General features: G+C 45.9%; 2 protein-coding genes across 6 annotated transcripts in view; one reads left to right on the top strand and one right to left on the bottom strand.

Annotated features, from left to right (window-relative positions):
* nAChRalpha4 (nicotinic acetylcholine receptor alpha4) overlaps positions 1 to 24,534 on the bottom strand; it is a 511,483-nt gene that overhangs the window by 281,699 nt on the left and 205,250 nt on the right. The gene's annotated exons all lie outside the window — the stretch shown is intronic.
* On the top strand, positions 6,303 to 12,253 carry LOC138928772 (uncharacterized). The gene is made up of 2 exons (XM_070286493.1): positions 6,303 to 12,164; positions 12,217 to 12,253. The coding sequence occupies exon 1, from the start codon at positions 6,303 to 6,305 to the stop codon at positions 11,994 to 11,996; it is 5,694 nt and encodes a 1,897-aa protein (XP_070142594.1). The 3' UTR covers positions 11,997 to 12,164; positions 12,217 to 12,253.

Below are 24,534 nucleotides of genomic sequence, written 5' to 3'. Positions count from 1 at the left end.
CTTAGACCATCGTTTTACGAAAGCAAAAACACCCTTTGCTTTACCAACAATTATACCGATGTGATCGGTGAAGCTCAAGTTGTGGGTAAATAAAACACCAAGATCCGTTACAGAGTGGATACGTTCAAGAACACTCGTGCCTAAGGAATAGTTAGCCTGGAAACAATTTCTGCGGTAAAACGACATGTATTTACATTTGGAGTTGTTAAGAAACAATAAATTGTGAGTGCACCAGGACATCATGTTGTTTAAATCAGCTTGCAAAAGCTGAGCAGAGTCAGGATTCACAAGAGGCAAACATAGTTTTACGTCATCAGCATACATCAAGACGTAAGAGTGGAGAATAACTTGGGGCAGATCATTTATAAAAATGCCAAATAGAAGAGGACCGAGGTGGCTCCCTTGAGGAACACCAGAAGTCACGTGAACAAGGTTTGAGAATGAACCCTTGAATGCCACTCTTTGAGTACGGTTCGACAAATAAGTAGAAATCCACTTGATCAACGTAACCGGAAAACCCAACAGACAAAGTTTCTTCAGCAGTAATTGATGATTCACCGAATCGAAAGCTTTGCTGAAATCTGTAAAGATAACATCGGTTTGGGTGTTATTTTTAAATGCGTTTCTAATGACAGCAACAAACTCAAGGAGATTTGTAGACGTTGATTTACGTTTCATGAAGCCATGCTGTGAGGGGGACATTATTGAGCTACATTGGTGCTGAAGCTGAGTAGTAATTAGAAATTCGAATAATTTGGGAATCGCACTAAGTTTTGCAATACCTCTATAGTGTTCAATATTAGATTTACTGCCCTTTTTATGAAGCGGAATGATAAACGATTCTTTCCAAACTTTGGGGAAAAACGAATGCTGAAGTGATAACTGAAAAAGTCTAGACAATGGTCTACATAATGAGCTGGCACAATTTCTCAGAACACAGCTAGGTACAAGATCTGGACCAGAGGAAAAGGAAAGTTTGATTGTTCTAAGATTATGAAGAACATCATCTTCGCTGATTACAGGCATAAAAATGCAATTGGAATGCGGGAGTGGAAAAGAATACTCTGAGTTATTATCGAAATTAGTTTGTGAGTATGTAGTCTGGAAGAACTTTGCGAACAGGTTCGCGATATCAGGCTCATTGGAAGCGGAGGCATTATCGAAATGAAGACATGAAGGAAATTGTTGAGATTTCCGTTTCGAGTTTACAAAAGCGTAAAATTGCTTCGGGTTAGCCTGAAACTCAATTTTGCACCGATTTAAGTGGTTTCTGTAGCATTCAGAAATGTGTGCTAGGAAATTTGTACGAGCAGTTAAATATCTCGAATGGTCGACTTGAAGACCAGATTTGCTATACTTTTTAAACAGTCTGGATTTCAGATTTTTTAGATAAGAAAGCCGACGAGAAAACCAAGGGGGCTTATGAGAAACTTCTGGTGAGGGAAATGAAGGGACATACATGTCGAAAACTGAGTACATTATTTCATAGAAACGCTTAACAATGTCTGAGGGATCCTCTGTGGAGTTCAAGAAAGTCCAATCCGTCAAGGATAAGTGGTGGTTCATTTCTGTAAACTTAGCTTTTCGAAAGCAACGAAACGTTGCAGGCTCAGCTTCCGGACACAATAATAATGGTGTGGAGGCTTCGAGGGTTAGCTCCAAAGTGGGATGATAAGCGTCCTCAGGACTAGAAAGAGGGTCAATTCTAGTGACGTAGGCATTGGCAAACTCAGAGACAAAGATGAGGTCTAAGACGTTATTACTGCAGTTCCTAACAAAATTTAATTGTCCCAATGAATGGTCAATGAGACCATGAATTAAATCGTGGGGTGAGGTGGGAACAAGAACATTTGAATCAGGTAAGGGCATCCAGGAAATGGAGGGTAGATTAAAATCACCCGTGACGATAAGGTGGTCATTAATACCAAGGGAAGAATGAATTTCTTGAATTAAGGATTGTGAAGCCTGTAGGCGCACAATATATCTTATAAGGAAGAAATAGAATAAAATAGAACCACTTAGGGACATAAGAAATGGATTGGCGACATTATGAAAATAATTTGAATTGAATGCGCGCGCGCGCCACTGATCGTCAAGGAGGGTCACACTGGACCGAACGGAGACTGGCCACACTATTCGGGGAAAATCCCGCACAGGACTCTGGCCACACTGAAGCCGCGCCAGGGCCTATATAAAGCGGACCACGGCCCTGGAGTAATCACTTAGCAGCCGACTGCGATTGGGTCGAGTTAACCTCCCCAGTAGTTAGCAGCGAAGTCACTTTTTGGGAACTCTGGTTCCTATTTATAAATTGTAGTTAGGATCTCTGCTGACTTGCGAGTCCAATCTGACGACTTTCGAGTCCAAAACACTGCCGACTTGCGAGTCCAATTCTCTCTGCTGACTTGCGAGTCCAATCTCTGACGACTTTCGAGTCCAAAACACTGCCGACTTTCGAGTCCGAAACACTGCCGACTTTCGAGTCCACTTCTCTCGGCTGACTTTCGAGTCCGAATCTGCCGACTTTCGAGTCCGAAACACTGCCGACTTTCGAGTCCACTTCTCTCGGCTGACTTTCGAGTCCGAATCTGCAGACTTTCGAGTCCAAACGTCTCTGCTGACTTTCGAGTCCGAATCTGCAGACTTTCGAGTCCAAACGTCTTCGAGCTGACTTTCGAGTCCGAATCTGCAGACTTTCGAGTCCGAACTTCTCCGAGCTGACTTTCGAGTCCAACAAACGGCGCTGAGCTGACTGTCGAGTCCGACAACTACTGGGTTCGGTTGACTTTCGAGTCCGAACGCATTCTCTCGTGGTTGACTTTCGAGTCCGAACGCATTCGCTATCGGGTGGCTTTAAAGGCCCATACCCTGGCAGGACTATCGGCATCCCCCCTATCGGACAGCCGCACTCGGGACGAGGACGAATCGGAACTACGGCGTACCCCAGAATCGAGATCCGGCATGAAATTATTGAATTATTATTATTGTACCTTTTACGTAAATAAACATTAAGATACATTTACGGCATAATCCTCTAGCGTTCTACTCTGGGACGGGGTCGGAATCTCTTACAGCAACCACGCCTGAACCAAATAAATATATCTGCACAGACCCTAGACGTCCCGCTGACTACCCGTGGACGACAGGACGTTACAGATTGGCGCCCGAACAGGTTGAAGTGGTTGCAAGAGATCGACACCAAGAGTAATGGCTAGCAGGCAGATTTAAGAGAGAGGCAGCAAGACCGTGAGTCAGAGCAACGACCACAAGGAAACGGTCAAGGATTGTAAGAGCTAGACGTACGCAAAGCTGGAGATACAATCATGGAGAGGAGGATAAACGTGGAAATCCTGGATCAAGTACGGAGCTGGGGAATAACGTACGATGGAAAAACCCACCCGCTGGAATTTATAAGGAAGCTGGAAGGTTGGGCGACGGGATACGGCATCGGGCACGACCAGTTGGTGCAAACCATGCCGTTCATCCTGGAAGACGCGGCGAGCGATTGGTGGAACTGCACACCAAACAAGCTTGACAGTTGGGAGAAGGTCACGGGAGAGCTGGTGGAGTACTTCTTGCCGCGGAAGTATCAGGAGCAACTCAAGGAGCAGATCCAGCATCGGAGGCAAGGAGAGACCGAACCAACGAGAGGGTTCGCAATGGAGCTGATGCAAATTATGAGGTTTGCGGAGTATACGGCGGAGGAAAAATTGAACCGCATTTACCTGAATTGCCGAAGCCAGATAAAACTATACACGAGGAGGTCGGGGTTCAAGACACTTCCCGAGTTTCTCAAACTGGCAGAGGTAGTTGAGATGATCGAAGCAGAAAGTTTCGATCAACCACAGCACAGACTCGACCAAGAGATCTGCAGAGAGTCCGACGGTGGGCCTGTTAAAAGGGACCCCAAAACCATCGGATGCTGTGAGACGGCATGGAACCGATCAGGGCACACATGCCAGGCGGTTTCGGACCAATGGAATACACCAGGAAGTGGAGAGGCCAAGGTGTACATTCGGTCAGTCGCTAGGAAAGAGGGCACCGAGGAATTAGAGGAATCCGACATGGTGATCCAACAAGACCTGGAAGAGGAATCGAGGCAAGAGGAAGGTGGAAGCACCACGGCGCTAGCAGGCGAGATAGGAAGGATGGCAGAGCAAGTGGAAGAACAGCCGCACGGGCAGGAAGACAAGGATCAAGAAGAAGAAATGCTGGAGGACCAGATGAGGGCGGACGTAGAGAAGAAGGACGTGGACCAAGGAGAGGAGCCAGTACAGTACAGTACATCGTGGGAAGGAGACAGCACAATTACAGAAGCAACGGGGATAGACTAGAGCGAACAAAGATCGACGGGTCAAGTAGCATCCCAGGGGAAAGAACGAGGAGCGAAACGGAGGAGGCAACAGCACCAAGACGGAACGATGGACAGGACCCCGAACTGGAGAAGCGTATTCGACCGGGGCAAAGACGTTACGGTGCGGAATCACACCGTCTCCCAAACGGGGGGGGAGTGTGACGCCTGTAGGCGCACAATATATCTTATAAGGAAGAAATAGAATAAAATAGAACCACTTAGGGACATAAGAAATGGATTGGCGACATTATGAAAATAATTTGAATTGAATGCGCGCGCGCGCCACTGATCGTCAAGGAGGGTCACACTGGACCGAACGGAGACTGACCACACTATTCGGGGAAAATCCCGCACAGGACTCTGGCCACACTGAAGCCGCGCCAGGGCCTATATAAAGCGGACCACGGCCCTGGAGTAATCACTTAGCAGCCGACTGCGATTGGGTCGAGTTAACCTCCCCAGTAGTTAGCAGCGAAGTCACTTTTTGGGAACTCTGGTTCCTATTTATAAATTGTAGTTAGGATCTCTGCTGACTTGCGAGTCCAATCTGACGACTTTCGAGTCCAAAACACTGCCGACTTGCGAGTCCAATTCTCTCTGCTGACTTGCGAGTCCAATCTCTGACGACTTTCGAGTCCAAAACACTGCCGACTTTCGAGTCCGAAACACTGCCGACTTTCGAGTCCACTTCCCTCGGCTGACTTTCGAGTCCGAATCTGCCGACTTTCGAGTCCGAAACACTGCCGACTTTCGAGTCCACTTCTCTCGGCTGACTTTCGAGTCCGAATCTGCAGACTTTCGAGTCCAAACGTCTCTGCTGACTTTCGAGTCCGAATCTGCAGACTTTCGAGTCCAAACGTCTTCGAGCTGACTTTCGAGTCCGAATCTGCAGACTTTCGAGTCCGAACTTCTCCGAGCTGACTTTCGAGTCCAACAAACGGCGCTGAGCTGACTGTCGAGTCCGACAACTACTGGGTTCGGTTGACTTTCGAGTCCGAACGCATTCTCTCGTGGTTGACTTTCGAGTCTGAACGCATTCGCTATCGGGTGGCTTTAAAGGCCCATACCCTGGCAGGGCTATCGGCATCCCCCCTATCGGACAGCCGCACTCGGGACGAGGACGAATCGGAACTACGGCGTACCCCTGAATCGAGATCCGGCATGAAATTATTGAATTATTATTATTGTACCTTTTACGTAAATAAACATTAAGATACTGTCGACGGCCAAACATTGTAATCGATAGGTAGAATAAGTGTTGGAAGGAAATTCTAGTATTTTGTAAGTTATCCGATGTTGTATGGATTTCTTGGCCCATGAAGTAGGGGCCTACTAATATCGGCACTGTGAATGCCGCCTAAATTGTGCTTTTTCATTGTCTTGTGAATTGTAGGAGGGCACACTGCGGTAAGCTTAAGTTAGTTTAAAAATGTATTAGGCTAATTTAATGTATTCACAGAATAAAACCGCACCCTTGAAGTTATCCCTCTCTTCGGACCTACTTGTGTGGGGGGCCGTTTAAGGCAACTCCGCATGAAGCAAGACAACTCCTTTTATTCGCAGTCCTAGGGAGACTGCAAGGGCAACTTGCGCTGGATGGTCTGATGCCCAGCTAGAGAGTTGCCAGGAGCGCATTCCCGTCCCAGTAGCAGAGTCGCAGTCAGCGATATAGTGGAGCGCAGCCAGCGCCGAACACTGGGTACGGACGGTGGCGCAGGAGCGCCAGGCGCACATTCCCGTACCAGTAGAGGAGTCGCAGTCAGCGACATTGAGGAGCGCAGCCAGCGCCGAACACTGGGTACGGACGGAGACGCAGTCAGCGTCAATTGAGGTATCCGCAGCAAGCGGACAGAAGGCGCAAGGAGCGTCAAGCGTCGGTGTGACGCAGGCAGCGGCACAAGGGTCGCCATTTTGAAGCGCGCTGAGGCAGCGCCATATTGAACCTGGGATGCAGCATTCCCCCAGGAGGAGTTCCCGGCTGAACGGAGGGGAAGCCACCCCTACAACAACGCGAGCGGATCAGCAGCCAGCGAGTAGTGGAGCGGGAAACCGGCCGCAAGTGAACATAACCACGGCGGCGGCCATTTCTCGCCCAGCCACTACGGTGACTACAGTAGCGTCCCAACCGAGGAGTACTGCTGTCACAGCTGCGAGTTCAGTGCCGGAGGAAGGCCAGCCACTCACGTCGTACCTTATGGAGAGGATTACGGCGTTGGAGAATGAGCTGAGGCAGGTTAAAGTCCTGAACAGTGAGAGCACCGCCAAACGCGCGCCAATCGCAGTTGGCCCAAGCGCAAATGGCGCCAACAGTGAAGCGTCGGGGCGGCCGCCATCTTGGGGCGGGCCGCCAGTAGCCACATCTAACGGTGAGGCCCCAACAAACGGGGTCGGGCCTGTTCCACATAGCTGTGTCGGTGCGAGCAGTACGGCCTGCACGCAGCCGCCATATTGGAGTGGACCGCCATTGCTAACGACTAGCAATCATCTAGTGGAGCCACTGTGTGCTACGAGTGTTGCGCAGACGGCGCATGGATTCGTGCTACCGGGCGGGAGCATCCACAACGTGGCAACAGCATCGCCATTTGTTGGATCCTACGCCTCGATGACGCCGAATGGAGCCCAAGGAGCGAATGGGCCAAGAAGGCTTCCGGACCTGCCTGTATTTGGAGGGCAGCCCGAGGAGTGGCCTATATTTAACTGTGCATTTGTGGAGACGACCCAAGCATACAACTGCACAGACCTGGAGAACAACCAGAGGCTGTTGAAGGCGCTGAAGGATGAAGCACGCGAGACAGTGAAGTCGCTACTGATTCACCCTGGGAACGTCAGCGCCGTGATGGAGCAGCTGCGCTTTAGGTTTGGCCGACCGGAGCAGCTTATACGCAGCCAGCTGAACAGCGTGCGAGAGGTGCCGCCGATTTCGGAGCAGCACCTGGCGAGGATCGTCCCCTTCGCAACCCGAGTGAGTAACCTCACGGCCTTCTTGCAGTCAGCGAAGGCGGAGCAGCACCTGGGGAACCCCACCCTCATGGAGGAGCTAGTGGCAAAGCTTCCTACGAGCAAGCGAGTGGATTGGGCCAGGCACGCTGCATCGATCGAGCCCTTTCCCACTGTAGCGCACTTCAGCACGTGGCTACAGGAGTACGCAAACATCGTGTGTACGATTTTGGACGTCGAGGGAAAGGAGCCGAGGCGTCGAGTCCTGCATGCGAGCGTCGACCAGAACGGATGCGAGCAGCGGGATGATCGGCATGGAGGTTGTCCCATTTGTGGAGGGCAACACGCTACGACGAGCTGTAGAGAGTTCATCGGAGCTTCGCCATCGAGAAGGTGGAGCATGGTGAAGAGGCATCGGCTCTGCTTCACATGCTTACGGATTGGTCATACAGCTAGAACCTGCAATGGGCACGGCGAGTGCCGAATCAACGGATGCCGCCAGATGCATCACCGTCTGCTACATGGAGCGGACGAGGGGCGAAGATGGCCGGAGCAGCAAAGTGGCTTCAGGCGCCACGACGGTGGGAACCAGCAGTCAGCAGTTTCCAGACGCAGCCCGGAAAGAAGGTCTTCGCCACGAGGTGGTTACAGGGACCACGAGAGGAGCCAGCGGCCGGCGGTTCTCAGAAATAGCCTGGAGAGAAGAGCCCCGCAGCCAGCGGAGGCACCTGTGCAAAGGAACTTAAGCTGCATTGACGCCGAGGGAGGCCGACTATTGTTCCGTATACTGCCAGTAACGCTGTACGGAGCTGGTCGCCAGGTAGATACCTACGCGCTTCTGGATGAAGGATCCTCCGTCACGATGATCGATGACGAGTTGCGGAGGGATCTGGGAGTGCGAGGCGAACATCGACAGCTTAACATTCAATGGTTTGGAGGAAAGGCCAGTAGAGAGCCCACCAACGTGGTGAGTCTAGAGATAAGTGGAGCTGGGAAGCCCACTCGCCACGCGTTGAGGAACGTGTACGCCGTTTCGAGTTTGAGTCTGCCGATGCAGACGTTATGTCGGCGAGATGTCCAGGGCGTGCATAAGGATGCGCGTCTGCCGATGAAGCCCTACAGCAACGCGGTGCCGAAGTTGCTCATCGGACTGGACCATGGACATTTGGGATTGCCACTTAGGACGAGGCGGTTTGCCAGAGAGGGACCGTATGCGGCCGCAACCGAGCTTGGATGGGTTGTGTATGGGCCGGTAAGTGGACAATCGACTACGCCGTCACCGAGGTCCTGCCTTCTAGCCGTGTCAATGGAAGATGCGATGGAAAAGATGGTAGAGGACTACTTCGAGATGGAAAGCTTTGGTGTGAAGCTCGCGCCACAGGTCGCAGCAAGCGATGACGCGCGGGCACAAAGGATCCTCGAAGACACCACGGTGAAAGTGGGGCGTCGCTACCAGACGGGACTACTCTGGAAGGACGACCACGCTGTGCTGCCACGGAGCTACGAGATGGCGCACAGACGGCTGATCAACGTAGAGAAGAAGTTGAAGCGCAACGGGCAGTTGGCGCTGGAATACGATCGTATCATCAAGGATTACGTGTCCAAAGGGTATGCGAGGAAGCTGCAGCCGGATGAGGTCGCCGTGAAGAGCGACAAGCTATGGTATTTGCCACATTTTGGGGTCGAAAACCCGAACAAGCCCGGTAAGGTCCGGCTTGTGTTTGATGCTGCAGCCAAGGTTGGAGGAACCTCTCTAAATTCGGCGCTGGACAAGGGGCCTCAGCACTATAAGCCCTTGCCAGCCGTGCTCTTCCATTTCAGGGAAGGAGCAGTCGGAGTCTGCGGTGACATCAAGGAGATGTTCCACCAAGTGCTGATCCGACCCGAGGATCGATGTTCCCAACGGTTCCTTTGGAGAGATGGCAACGACGATCGAGACCCGGATGTGTACGAGATGAACGTAATGACGTTTGGAGCAGCCTGCTCGCCGAGCACTGCGCATTACGTGAAGACGCTGAATGCCCTGAAGTTTCGGGATTCAGATCCGAGGGCAGTCAAGGCCATCATCGACCACCATTATGTTGATGACTATGTGGACAGTTTCGCTACAGAGAGCGAGGCTATTGCGGTATCTACCCGAGTGAAGGAGATACATGCGGAGGCTGGCTTCGAACTATGCCAGTTTTCATCCAGCTCACCCATCGTGGAAGCGGCGTTGGGACCACCTGGACGAGTCAAGAGCGTCGGATGGGGTGAGGCTGAGCAGAAGATCCTTGGAATGCGCTGGCAGGTAGCAACGGATGACTTCAGATTCAACGTGGAGTATCATCGAGTGCCAGAAAGCGTTCTAAGTGGAGATCGAGTCCCTACAAAGAGGGAGTATTTGAGCCTGCTGATGTCAACATTCGACCCATTGGGATTCCTGTGCTGCCTGATGATTACAGCGAAGCTGTTGCTGCGAGAGATATGGAGGCAGAAGATCCAGTGGGACGAACCACTACCGGAGGAGATAGGCAGAGCCTTTGCTGCCTGGCGCAGGCAGATGGACGCCGTGGGACAGTTCCGATGTCCTCGGCACTATTTTGGGCATGGAGCAGTTCGGACCATCGAGTTGCACGTGTTCGTGGATGCGAGTCAATCTGCATTCGCGGCGGTGGCCTATTGGAGGGTCATGTACGAGGATGGCAAAGTGCTGGCTAGTTTCGTGTGCGCAAAGACGAAGTGCGCGCCGATGAGAACGATGTCAATCCCACGGCTGGAGCTGCAGGCAGCGGTTCTTGGAACCAGATTGATAAACACTATCAAGGAGGAGCACAGTGTGGACATCAGCGAAACGGTATTATGGACGGACTCAAAAACGGTGCTGAGATGGATCGGCAGCACCCACCGCCGGTATAAGCAGTTTGTTGGCAACCGAGTGGCGGAGATTTTGGAGTCGTCGGAGGTTTCCCAGTGGAGATGGGTACCTACAGCTGACAACGCAGCGGATGATGCGACGCGGTCGCAGAACAAGGCGGACCTTAGCCCGGAATCCCGGTGGCTAAGCGGTCCCGCATTTTTGAGGCAGCCAGCGAGCGGCTGGCCAGTGCCTGAGGAGGGAACTGAGCGTGTTCCGGATGCATCTGATGACGAGGAGATGCCGAGTGAGTTTGCATTGGTGGCCACAAATGAATTTGTCATTCCGTTCCAGAGATTCTCGAGCTTCAGCCGCCTGGTGAGGACCACAGCCTGGGTCTTGAGGTTTGCGCGTTGGTGCCGCAGACAGAGAAGCGAGCTCGAGGAATACGGACTCACTGCAAAGGAGTGTGAGGCCGCGGAGAACCTGCTGGTCAGGCAGGCCCAATTGGAATCGTTTCCCGATGAAATGAGGTCGGCGAAACACGGAAAGGAAGTCGCCAGCTCGAGCGAGATTCGAGGTCTGGCGCCGTACATGGATGAACATGGAGTTCTGCGAGTTCATGGCAGAGTTGATGCTGCGCTGTGCATGCCGTACAGTGCGAGGAGGCCTGTGATACTGTCACACAGGCACAGTCTTACTGAGATGATTGTGAGACACTTCCACGCCCAGATGAAGCATCAAAACGTGGATGCGACGATTGCTCAGATCCGGACGAGATTCTGGGTCACGAAGATGAGGCGCATGCTGAAGGAGGTGATCTCGTCGTGCTACGAGTGCAAGTTGCAGCGAACGCGGCCGATGCCGCCGATAATGGCACCCCTTCCAGAGGATCGATTGGAAGCGGGTGGATGGCCATTCAAATATACTGGATTGGACTACTTTGGACCACTGCTGGTGACTGTTGCCCGTCACCGAGAGAAGCGTTGGGTCGCCTTGTTCACGTGTTTGACGACAAGGGCGATTCATCTGGAGCTGGCGCATGACCTGTCGACGGATTCCTGCATAATTGCAATCAGGAACTTCGTCTGCCGTAGAGGACCGGTACATAGACTGCGGAGTGACAACGGCAAGAACTTCGTGGGAGCTGACAGGGAGGCCAGACGATTCGGAGACGTGTTCGAGACGGAGAGAATACAGAGTGAGTTATCCAGCAGGAGCATTGAATGGGTCTTTAATTGCCCATCGAACCCGTCCGAGGGTGGAGTATGGGAGCGGATGGTGCAGTGCGTCAAGCGAGTGCTGCGCCATACATTGAAGGAAGTCGCGCCGAGGGATCACGTATTGGAAAGTCTACTGATCGAGGCGGAGAATGTGGTCAATTCGCGTCCGCTCACCCACTTGCCGGTGGATGCGGACCAGGAGGCGCCGTTGACCTGCGACCTGCTCAAGGGAGCAGCTAACCTGCCGAATACGCCTGGTTTGGAGGCGGAGCTGCCCAAGGAGGGTTCTACGCGAAAGCAGTGGAGGATTGCTCGCATGCTGCGAGACCGTTTCTGGAGGAGGTGGGTCCTGGAGTACCTGCCTACGCTGGTGCGCCGCGAGAAGTGGTGCCGGAGAACGGAGCCCATCCGCCAGGGCGATATGGTCTTCGTCTGCGATCCTGCCTTGCCCAGACGAGAGTGGCGCAAGGGCATCGTGGAGGAGGTCTACAGCGGAGCTGATGGAGTCGTCAGACGCGCCAGTGTGCGCGTGAGCGACAACGGACTATCTCGGACAATGTTGCGGCCTGTCTCGAAACTTGCAGTTTTGGATTTGAGTGAAGCGGTTCTTCACGGGGTCGGGGATGTCGACGGCCAAACATTGTAATCGATAGGTAGAATAAGTGTTGGAAGGAAATTCTAGTATTTTGTAAGTTATCCGATGTTGTATGGATTTCTTGGCCCATGAAGTAGGGGCCTACTAATATCGGCACTGTGAATGCCGCCTAAATTGTGCTTTTTCATTGTCTTGTGAATTGTAGGAGGGCACACTGCGGTAAGCTTAAGTTAGTTTAAAAATGTATTAGGCTAATTTAATGTATTCACAGAATAAAACCGCACCCTTGAAGTTATCCCTCTCTTCGGACCTACTTGTGTGGGGGGCCGTTTAAGGCAACTCCGCATGAAGCAAGACAGATACATTTACGGCATAATCCTCTAGCGTTCTACTCTGGGACGGGGTCGGAATCTCTTACAGCAACCACGCCTGAACCAAATAAATATATCTGCACAGACCCTGGACGTCCCGCTGACTACCCGTGGACGACAGGACGTTACAGGATAAATGCTGCATATAAATATCAGTGTCAGACCTAGGTGGAATATACGAGCATGAAACGTAGATAGAATAATCGTAAACCTGGATGCGAACCGCCACAAACTCTATATCAGTGTCAGTTTTAGAAATGATATTGGAAACCAGATCGGATTTAACCGCAATGAGAACACCACCGCCTGTCCGTATAGGACGATCACGTCTAAAGATGGCATAGTTCCCTGAAAAAATCTCAGAGTCAGACACAGAGGAGTTGAGCCATGTTTCTGTAAAGACAATAACATTGGCATCGAAAGAGACACTATTGACGTGCAGCCTACTGAGCTTGCCAAGTAAACTACGAACATTCTGATAGTGAAGAACAAAAGAGTCTATTAGTCTATGGTTTCCCAAAATCACACTTTCTATGTGGGAGCATCAGGCCTAGCAGTTCTGGGCAGTTTCCGTCAAGACCGACAGCTGCGAGCGCCCCAGTGCGCAGGCTGAATGCCTACGAGGCCAGAGTGGCTCCGGCCCCAAGCGGGTGCAATCTCTGTTCGAGGGAGAACCATCCTATTCGACTATGTCCGCGTCTCCTTAAAAAATGGATTTAGATGGTCGCTCAGACATTAGGAGAAAACAGTTTTGCCTGAACTGCTTTGCAAGAGGGCACCAGCAACGGGATTGCACTAGTGCCCATAGCTGCTTTACGTGCCGGAGCCGTCGTCACACCCTTCTGCATCGCAATAATCCCTCCGCGACCGCACCAAGTCCGACGGCACATCACTCTGATGTGCAGGTGTGCTTCGCTTCTGGCTCAAGAGCCGTTCTACTAAGCACAGCCCTCATTAACATTTGCCATCTAGGCCGCGCTTTCCAAGCGCGAGCCTTAATCGACTCTGGTTCCGAGGCAACCTTCATCACGGAGAGGTTGTTCCGTCAAATTAGCCCACCATTTAAGCCAGTTCAGACCAGAGTGTCTGGGCTCAATGAGACATTTGCCGCCTGCAGCTTATGTTCTTCCGCAGTTAGCCGGGAAGCTGCCCTCGTATCCGATTCCACGAGATCTACTAAAAGAACTTCCTGACTTCGCTGACCCAACGTTCTTCGAGAGCTCCGAAATCGACGTCCTGATTGGAGCTGACATTCTTCCGTCCGTGCTTCTGGGCGGCTCCAAGAATAACATTTTCGGCTCTCTCCTCGCGCAAGAGACGATTTTCGGATAGGAACTCTCAATCCCAGTGTCTACAGAGGCCACGAGCGGCGTGTCTGTGTTCTCGACACGAATTTCCATCCCGCCAAACCGCTCGGTGGAAAAATTCCGTCTCATTCGCACTGCGGCTGTCTTGGAAAGCAGACGTACCCAAAGCACGCAGTTCTACCGTTGCCGAGTCTGCAACGGATTCCACCCGCTCCGGAAATGCCAACAGTTCCTCAAGGCTCTGTGCGGTTCTCGACAACCGCTATTGTTCAAACTGTTTGGCCCACGAAAATTCTGAGGGAACACACAGGTATTGTGCTTCGACTTTTTATACCCTTGCAGGGTATTATAATTTCAGTCAGAAGTTTGCAACGCAGTGAAGGAGACGTTTCCGACCCTATAAAGTATATATATTCTTGATCAGCATCAACAGCCGAGTCGATCTAGCCATGTCCGTCTGTCCGTCTGTCCGTCTGTCCGTCCGTCTGTCCGTCTGTCCGTCTGTCCTTCTGTCCGTTTCTACGCAAACTAGTCCCTCAGTTTTAAAGCTATCTGAATGAAACTTTGCATATAGTCTTCTATATACTCTCACTGCTATATATGTCGGAACGGGCCGGATCGGACGACTATATCATATAGCTGCCATACAAATGTTCGATATATTTTTAGAAAAAAAATTATAACTTTGTTGTTTTTCAACATTTTGGCACCATTTTTTAGATATGATTATTTTATATTAGTTTTGAATTTTGGTAAAAATTTTATGAAAATCGGACGACTATATCATATAGCTGCCATAGGAACGATCGGGAAATTAATAGAAAAAAAATTATATATTCGTTGTTTTTCAACGTATTTTCATCTACTCCGGGATATAAGCTTATTTTATTATTCTAGAATTTTGGTATAAATTTCAAAAAAATCGGACAACTATATCATATAGCTGCCATATAAACCGATCGGTAGATGTATACAAAATGTAAAGCTGGGAATGCAAAACTGTAACTGTCAAACTGTAAACATAATAAGTACAGGTAAAATGTAATGAAATAATATCTGCAAGGGTATACAAACTTCGGCGTGCCGAAGTTAGCTTCCTTTCTTGTTATACCCTTGCAGGGTATTATAATTTCAGTCAGAAGTTTGCAACGCAGTGAAGGAGACGTTTCCGACCCTATAAAGTATATATATTCTTGATCAGCATCAACAGCCGAGTCGATCTAGCCATGTCCGTCTGTCCGTCTGTCCGTCTGACCGTCTGTCCGTCCGTCTGTCCGTCTGTCCGTTTCTACGCAAACTAGTCCCTCAGTTTTAAAGCTATCTCAATGAAACTTTGCATATAGTCTTCTATATACTCTCACTGCTATATATGTCGGGACGGACCGGATCGGACGACTATATCATATAGCTGCCATACAAATGTTCGATATATTTTTAGAAAAAAAATTATAACTTTGTTGTTTTTCAACATTTTGGCACCATTTTTTAGATATGACCACTTTATATTATTTTTGAATTTTGGTAAAAATTTTATGAAAATCGGACGACTATATCATATAGCTGCCACAGGAACGATCGGGAAATTAATAGAAAAAAAATTATATATTCGTTGTTTTTCAACGTATTTTCATCTACTCCGGGATATAAGCTTATTTTATTATTCTAGAATTTTGGTATAAATTTCAAAAAAATCGGACAACTATATCATATAGCTGCCATATAAACCGATCGGTAGATGTATACAAAATGTAAAGCTGGGAATGCAAAACTGTAACTGTCAAACTGTAAACATAATAAGTATAGGTAAAATGTAATGAAATAATATCTGCAAGGGTATACAAACTTCGGCGTGCCGAAGTTAGCTTCCTTTCTTGTTCTATCTAAAATCACCAAGAAAATATATAAACTCAAAACAAAGAGCACAAGAATATTTCCGATAAGTGTTATTGGTAAAATTTTGATTTACGCTTCTTTTAAAATTGATTGCCCCATGCACTAATGAAAGAAGTAATAAAAAGCGTTCAGGATTGTTATAGTTTCCACTTCCGCAAAACTTCACGGAGTCGGATTTCCCAAACTTGTTGTAGTTTTTATTCACAAGATGCACACGACCAGAAATTAATTATTTTAAAAAATGAGGTTATGTAAATTCCAAATGTTAATTACATTTCATTCTCAAATGTTTTCGGAATATTATTGAATAACTAAATAAACTAAAACTCTGATGACCTGACCGTGGTGTTGCTAGAGAGCGGAAAAAGCGCCTTTTGGTAGCTTCCTTCTACATGGCACACGACAGGACGGCCCCACCAGAAGAACACAGGAGCCTGGTAGAAGCCAGCCCGAAGGACCACCAACCAGACACCAACGCGCACCAATGCGTATTGCGGAGCCCCGACATAAACGACGAAGGTGAGTCACTCTTAGACTTTATACTCTCAACCAACTTAAGTATAGCAAATGTGGGAGAGGAACACACTTTTGTAAGTCCCACCTCTTCAAACATGCTAGATCTTACTCTTGTAAGGGAACGACGTACTTTGGTATCAGAATGAAGAATCCTTGAGAGACCATCCTTCTCAGATCATAAGTACACACGGTTCTAATACGCATTCGAACACTCTCAAAAACAATCAGACTTTAAGAACCCCCGGAATACTAACTGGGGAAAGTTCACGGGGACTATCGCGACACGGCTCGCAACCTCTCCGGGCATAGTAGAATCCATAATCCGCGGAAGACATAGGGACCTTTCACTTCGACGCAACAAACTCAAAGAATTCTTTAAAATCCTAGGACCTAGTAACTGGTTGAAAGCATCTCTTAAAAGATCTGATATCCTCCAGTAGAATCCACTGGGCTTTAGAATCCGAAACGAAGCCGAAACGAAACTCCTTTTGCTCTGCTCTCATCTCGCTCTCAATTTTTGGCTACGGCTACGCAGAGCACTGCTGTGCATTTTTTGCTATAGCTATAGCTGTAGTTTTTGAAGCGACAAAACTTCGAGCAGAGCAGAGCATAGGCTTTGCCGTTCTGCTGCTACGGCTCTGCTACGGCTCTCATCAAAGTGAGAGCGGTAGCAATAGCATAGCAATATTTTTTATGAATTTTGCTGCTATGGAGCAGTAAATGCAAACCCTGTGTGCAGTGTGTTTGTAAACATATCCGGGACATTTAACAACGTTAGCACGGACGCAATAATGAATCCCCTAGAAGCGACCAACACGTCCCCCGCTATCAACTTCTGGATAAGAAATCTTCTAAGTTCCTCCAATGGAATCTGGTGGTAGACGACCTAATCAAGAAATTCGAGAGGAAAGCACCAACGATAAGAGCTTATGCGGATGACATAAGCATAATTATTACGGGAGTCTGTCCATCGACCCTCAGCTCGATCATGGAAACAACACTCAGGGAGATATGTGAGTGGGCGGAGAAGGTAGAACTCAATATCAATGCGGATAAGACGGACCTTATTCTCTTCACCAAGAGATATAATGTGCCGCAATGGATCCCCCCGAAAATTAACAAAACCATGCCGACCCCTAAAACAGAAGTCAAATACATCGGCATTGTACTTGACAGCAAGCTGACGTTGAAGGCCAAAGTACTAATGAGGGTAAATATGCATCCAAGAAGTCCATAGCAAGACATGGGTCTTCTCACCCGCTCTAATGCATTGGTTTTAAATATCGGTAGTTCGTCTGACTCTGCTGTATGGAGTCTTAGTATGGTGGCAAGTCATGGAGAAGTAAACGTATAATAAGCTTATGGAGAGAACCCAGCGGCAGGCACTGCTCTGCATATCAGGGGCGCTGAGGTCAACCCCTACCAAAGCACTCGACACCATAATCGATATATATCCCCTAGATATCCAAGCGCAACTGACAGCAGGAAATGCGGCACAACGTCTGGTTGCATCAGGGCACAGTTCAATTGGTCAAGACATGAGCAGTACATCTGACTACATGATATCCATAACGTGCCCGGATGTAAACACAACAATATTTATGGGAGCAATACCTCAATATATACACCGACGCACAGTAGCGCCTTTTCTCATTTTCCGTTGCAAAAATCATAACTTTTGAACAAAACATGATAACAATAAAATTTACATATGTATTGAAAAATGTGCCACGCCCACTCATTCGCCTTTTTATAGGGTATCAAAGTGAAAAAAAAAAATTTTTTTCAATGAAGACAATTTTTTTTTAATATATTTTATTTAATTTTTTATCGTTATTTTTATGTATTTGCTAAAATAAAAATATTTTGAAAACTGAAAAAAAGAAAATTTTTTTTATTTCAAAGTGCTGCCGCCACAAAACCGTGCGCGCTACAGTTAGTATATTTTTGGGTTTGTATGAAATTGTGTCGGTATTTTGGTATATTTAACCCTGAGTGGTTTTGGTTTATGCTGTTGCATTTCCGCAGACGCCGCTCGACGCAGCAGATGTAAGTTGATTTTGGTCCAGAATAGATCCACGAAGGTCGTAGTTATAGTTATAGTATGTGGCTCAGCCCATCCAAAAAAGATATAACTACTTTAGGCAGAAAAAGGTGAAAAAATGGACACCTGGCAGGTAGCGATTTACCTGTACAAGCCCAAACCAAAGTGCCGTTTTTTTATATTCTTTAATAGCTTATGAATGTAACTATCATTTAAAGAAAAAACCATGACCATTGGTTTTATGGTTTTTGTGTAATATTACCTGAAAGTCGACCAATTTACCCTTTCTTTTCTTATTTTTTTTTTTTAATGGGAAAAAAAAATAAGGAAATTTTATTTGACTAGTGCACTGTTACCTAGATATTTGGCAACTAAACCTAATTCGAAGTTAATTCTATGTTTACAATGCTTTGTTATGGAGGAGTATTAAGTTAAGTTATGTTTACATAATTTGAAATGATTTTCATGTTTTGTCTGATATTTTATGTCAAGACCCTATCGGGGAGGTCTTGAGGGTGGTGACGTTTAAGTCTTCTCCTGACTCGTGTTCTGTGTTCAGCGGTGGCTAATCTTCTAGCCAGACTATTAGGGTGATTGTTTAGTTTTTCCAGTTGAAATAATGTGAAGTTTGTCTCCAAGCTTGGGCACCTTTAGGTCTCGTTCAATGTATCTAGTCCTCATATACCAAGGAGCCCCAGAGAACCTCCTTAATGTTTTTGCTTGAAGAATCCGTATCTTGTTCAAATGACATCTTGCAGCAATTCCATAAACTTGAAGGCCATAAAACAGGGAGGGGGCTAGTATTGACCTTGGAGTAAAGCGATAGTTTGTTGCGGGGTGCCAGGAGCCATGCCATCCGGGAAACTTTAGCCTTAAAAGCATTCTGAATGTTCGCAACATGCCTGCCGAATGTAAGTTTACGGTCCAAGGTAACGCCAAGGTATTTATAGGCTCTGTGGTGGTCAATGACTCTACCATTAAGACTGACCCCAGGACAGCTAGCTGCACGGTTGGTGAAAGTCACATTCGCACATTTGTCCGCATTGATGCGCACATTCCAGTTCATAGCCCATTCTTGGTAGGCATCCAGATACTCCTGTAAACCAAATGAAGCAGCCAAAATACTTGTATTTTTCACTAGCACAGCAGTGTCATCAGCGTACGTAGCTATTAGTAAATCATCTTCCGCGACTTCAGTTACTGTCAAGTGATTAGGCATGTCCGAAGGAAAGACCGAATACAGAGTAGGACCTAAAACACTTCCTTGCGGAACTCCAGCTTCAATTGTCTTGACTCTTGATTTATACCCATCAGCCGATACATGGAATGTGCGATCATGCAGAAAACTTTTCATAACCATGTATAGTTGAGGCGGGAAGAGTCGCTTCGCTTTGTACAGCAGCCCAGGGTGCCAGACTCTGTCAAATGCCTGTTGAATATCCAGGAAGGCAGCTACAGCATACTCCTTCTTCTCCAAGGCTTCTAAGGCAAAGTTAACCACTCTATGCAGTTGCTCAGGAGTACCGTGCTGCAGGCGGAAACCAAATTGAAATTTTGGGATCGCACTAGAGACTTCCTCGCAAGAGAGCAGCCTGTTTAGAACCAGCCTCCCCATAATTTTACCCAGAGATGGGAGAAGGCTGATAGGCCTGTATGAATCCACTTCTGACGGCGGTTTTCAGGCTTGAGAACCATGATTATGCTGGCCGATTTCCAAACTCTCGGAAAGTATCCAACTTCTAAAACGCCGTTGAAAACAGACACAAGGAATTGCAGGGCTTCATCAGGTAATAAACGAATGGTTCTATTGTCAAGAAGATCCTCACCGGGGGTTTTTTTGGGAGACAACTTGGCTACCAGAACTTTCACTTCCTCCAAAGAGACAGCGCTAGCAGGAAGGCACATTTGAAACGGCGACTCCAAATACTCTTCCACTTGAAGACACAAACTATCAGGGGCATAATCAAAGGGCTTAAAACGCTGCTCAAGGTTATCAGCAAACACTTCAGCTTTTTCTAAGCTAGTGCGACACCAGCCCCCAGCCTGATTTCTGATTGCTGACTTTGGGGAGGACTGCGTTTTGAATCGTTTCGTGACACGCCAAAGCGAGTAATTTGCACTCATATCAGGACCCAGGTCTTCCAAAAAGTTGTCTATTTGAGTCTGTTTTCTACGAGCAAGAACTTTATGCAAGCGATTGGCAAGTCTTCTGTGGATCTGTTGTATACGAGGATCTCCTGTTCTAGCATATTCACTACGAACTCTTCGTTTAAGTCTTAGCAGCGCTAAAATTCTGGGAGGGAGTTGGGGAGGTCTAGGGCCCACTACTCCATGTCGATTTCTGGGGGCAGCAAGCTGAGCAGCCTCAGATAATTTCGTCATAAAAAGACTGATTGCATTATCAATATCCACCTCCTCCAGAATTTCTAAATTTACATCGCTTAGCTGTTCAAGATGGGATTTAAAAATGTTGATGTTAGCATTATGGGCAAGTAGTCGTGGGCGATGAGGTTTCCACAACGGCGTGGAGTACAGTTCAGCCAAGATAGGTACATGATCCGACGAGAGTTCATGTAGAGTACGTACGTGAAGTCTGCCTGAAGCAAATCCATTGGTAACGAAAAAGTCAAGCGCTGATGGAATTAATAGGGAATTGAAAAATCCGAAAATTGATTTTACTTCAGATTCTGAATCCATGGGAAATTTCCTGTCGAAAAAGTATGGTTAAAATCGTTTTTGCGACAACCACTTTTCCGATTTTTCCAACGCTAATTGTTCGAGAGGCGATACTGTGCGACGGCTCCAAGATGGAAGGAGGAGTTGGAGAGGGGAATATACTGTTCAGACCCTGAAATGAGGCTGTCGTATAAGCTACCAAGCTACTGCAGTATATTATAGGCGGAAGTATTCGCCATCAGGAAAGCAGCGCAGTCAATTTGTCCGTAGACAGTCAAGCGGCGATAAGATCCATGCAATCATGAGCGGTCAGTTCCAAAAATGTACTGGCAAGCAGGGAGTCACTAGATAGCCTGAGCACGACTAAGTCAGTGAGGATCTACTGGGTTCCCAGCCACCAAGGCCGCGGACGAACTTGCAAAGGAAGGCGTCGAACTGGCGAGTGAAACGAACCAAAGCGAGCTATAGAGACGCGCTGACGCAAGCGCAAAAAGCAGGTGGAGGAGTAATTCCACAACCTGCAAAATATAAAAAATCAAGTGCAAAGAACGCAACGAGAAACTCACTCGCTACGTGCTGCATCTTCCACGGAAGGATTGCAGAATGTTAGTGGGTATTCTAACAGGTCACTGCCTGTCTGCTGCACATGCAGTCAATCTGGGTATTACCGACAACGCCATACTGTATTTATAAATAATTATTTATTTTCAAATCAGTTCAATTCTAACTTTCCGCATTTTTTCGATCACAGAAGTGGGATCTGAGATGGACCATTTAAAAGCTGTCAGCACACCAAAAAAGAGAGACATATCCTTAGGATTAATTGTAAACAATTAATATTTTTATGTTGTTCCTACATTCCCAGAAGGTCCCTGGCGGCAGGCATAAAATGCAAGTGGTACCCAATATCAATATATCGATATTTTTGCGAAAAAATAAATATATTTATCGTGATATTTTTGTTTAAGGGGTTATATACAGTTGTGATGATAAAAAAAAATCGACTTTTTTTATTGCATATTCTTCAAGTATATACTATTGAGAATACTCTCACAAAAATTCATAAAGATCGGAGCTTTAGAACCGAAGTTGTAGCTATTTATAGCGCACGACCTGCACGTCGGCCGGAACAAACTTGAAACTTTAAACGCGATTATCTCAGAATCGTTTTTTTTCGAAGTTACCTTTGCGGTGGTCACGATAACTAAAAAACTATTAATCCGATCAACACCAAATTTTGACCACTTATTTTTTATAACAATAGCTAGTCCTCTAACGAAGAATTTTTTATTTTTTTTTTTTAACTTTTTTTTTTAGAGCATAAAAATAAAAAATCGTATACCTTGAAAAAGTAAATTTTTTGTTAAAACCGTCGCCATTTTTTTTTTAATCAAAATTTTTACAAATCCATGGTCTAGAGGACTAGGCAATACAATATACTAACGAAATTTTTTTGAATTGTTGATTTCGGATGAACCGTTCTCGGGATATGATGTCCACCGCAAGTCACCATCGAAAAAAAGACGATCTTGGAATTCGCCCATAACATTTTTAATATTTAATATTTTTTTATGAAAAAATTTTATAAAGTACCTAGAAACACGTACTAAACAACGTCGGCAAAACATTTTTGATAAATATTTTTTATGATGTCAAAAAAAAATCGACAAAATTGCATTTTTTTGCGCGGTACAACTGTATATAACCCCTTAATAATTATCATTTATCATCGATATTTTTTTGAGATTTTTATACCCTTGCAGGGTATTATAATTTCAGTCAGAAGTTTGCAACGCAGTGAAGGAGACGTTTCCCTATAAAGTATATATATTCTTGATCAGCATCAACAGCCGAGTCGATCTAGCCATGTCCGTCTGTCCGTCTGTCCGTCTGTCCGTCTATTCGTCTGTCTGTTTCTACACAAACTAGTCCCTCAGTTTTAAAGCTATCTGAATGAAACTTTTCATATAGTCTTCTATATGCTCTCACTACTATATATGTCGGAACGGGCCGGATCGGACGACTATATCATATAGCTGCCATACAAATGTTCGATATATTTTTCGAAAAAAAAAATATAACTTTCCTGTTTTTCAATATTTTTACACCATTTTTTAGAGGTGGCCATTATATATTATTTCTGAATTTTGGTATAAATTTTATGAAAATCGGACGACTATATGATATAGCTGCCATAGGAACGATCGGGAAATTAATAGGAAAAAAATTATAGCTTCGTTGTTTTTCAACGTATGTTTATCTACTCTGAGATATAAGCTTTTTTTATTATTCTAGAATTTTGGTAAAAATTTTATAAAAATCGGACAATTATATCATATAGCTGCCATAGAAGCGATCGGTAAATGTATAAAATATGTAAAGCTGGGAATGTAAAACTGTAACTGTCAAACTGTAAACTAGGGTTGTTGTTTTTTAAAAAAATATCGTATTGATGATATTTGCTGTTAAAAAAATATCACTCGATGATAAAAAAATATCGATATATTGATTTTTTTTTATATTTTTTAATTTTTAGCAAAACTTGGATAAAGATTTCCTGTTTCTGAAAATTTGGGTAGATTTTGAGCCTAAAAATCGTTATATTTGATTTCATCAATTATTAACATCAAATAAGGGCCATTTGAGACATAATAGACTGTTTTGAATTTAAATTGTGAATAAAAGTCGTCGAACTTAAAATGCAAATATTATACCCGCTCTCAAGCAACTCTTATTTACGATCCTTGGTATAGAAAAATAATAACAATTTGAAGGATATGGTATAGACCAATAAGTGGTTTTATTTAACAAAAATCAGTTTTTAATGATTTAAGAAAAACTGGTTCGGTTACATGCTGGTCTGTCATAACAAAAATTAAGTTGTCACTAATGTATGTATAAGCTAGGATGTACATAAATTTCTGTGTGTGCATTCTTTCCCGCGAAAATTTACATTATATGTCTGTTTACACATGTATGTATGCAAGTTTGTGCGTGTATAGACATGTCTATATGCCTGCGCATTTTGATTTTAAAAGATCTGGAAAACACGCACAAACTTGCATACATACATGTGTAAAACGACATACACCGGTAAATTTCGCGGAAAAGAACGCACACGCTGTATGTATGTATGTATGTATGTCCATATGCCTGCGCATTTTGATTTTAAAAATTCTGGAAAACACGCACAAACTTGCATACACACATGTGTAAAACGACATACACCGGTAAATTTCGCGGAAAAGAACGCACACACACAGAAATTTATGTACATATGTATGTATGTACATCCCAGCACTTTGCATTTTGAGCATTTTAAAAAAGTATCTTGGTGCTTGTTTTTCTGGTGGGAAAGTAAGTTGGAAGAATTCCCACTACTTTTAATTATCTTTAAGCACAATGTGCATTTCGCTGTAATTCCATTGAATTCAGAATAAAATTCTTTTGCCGCACTCATAATCACACGCGTCTCTTTTTTCATGTTTGGCTTAAGAGTGACCAAATATAAAAATATCGGAAATATCATCTCAAAAAAATATCATTATCGCCTATTTTTGCCCAAAAAATATCGCGATGATAATATTTTTTTTAAGAGAAAAAATATCGATATTTTGATATTTTGATATATTTCCGACATCCCTACTGTAAACATAATAAGTATAGGTAAAATGTAATGAAACTCTGTTTTGTGAGTGTTTTCAGCATTTCAATCTATAATATAAACATCGAAACCAATCTGCAAGGGTATACAAACTTCGGCGTGCCGAAGTTAGCTTCCT

Source organism: Drosophila kikkawai, chromosome 3R (assembly GCF_030179895.1).
Source record: "Drosophila kikkawai strain 14028-0561.14 chromosome 3R, DkikHiC1v2, whole genome shotgun sequence".
In the NCBI taxonomy this organism is placed as follows: Eukaryota; Metazoa; Arthropoda; class Insecta; order Diptera; family Drosophilidae; genus Drosophila; species Drosophila kikkawai.
The sequence above is the reverse complement of the archived record's forward strand: the minus strand, read 5'-3'. Positions and strand labels throughout refer to the sequence as shown.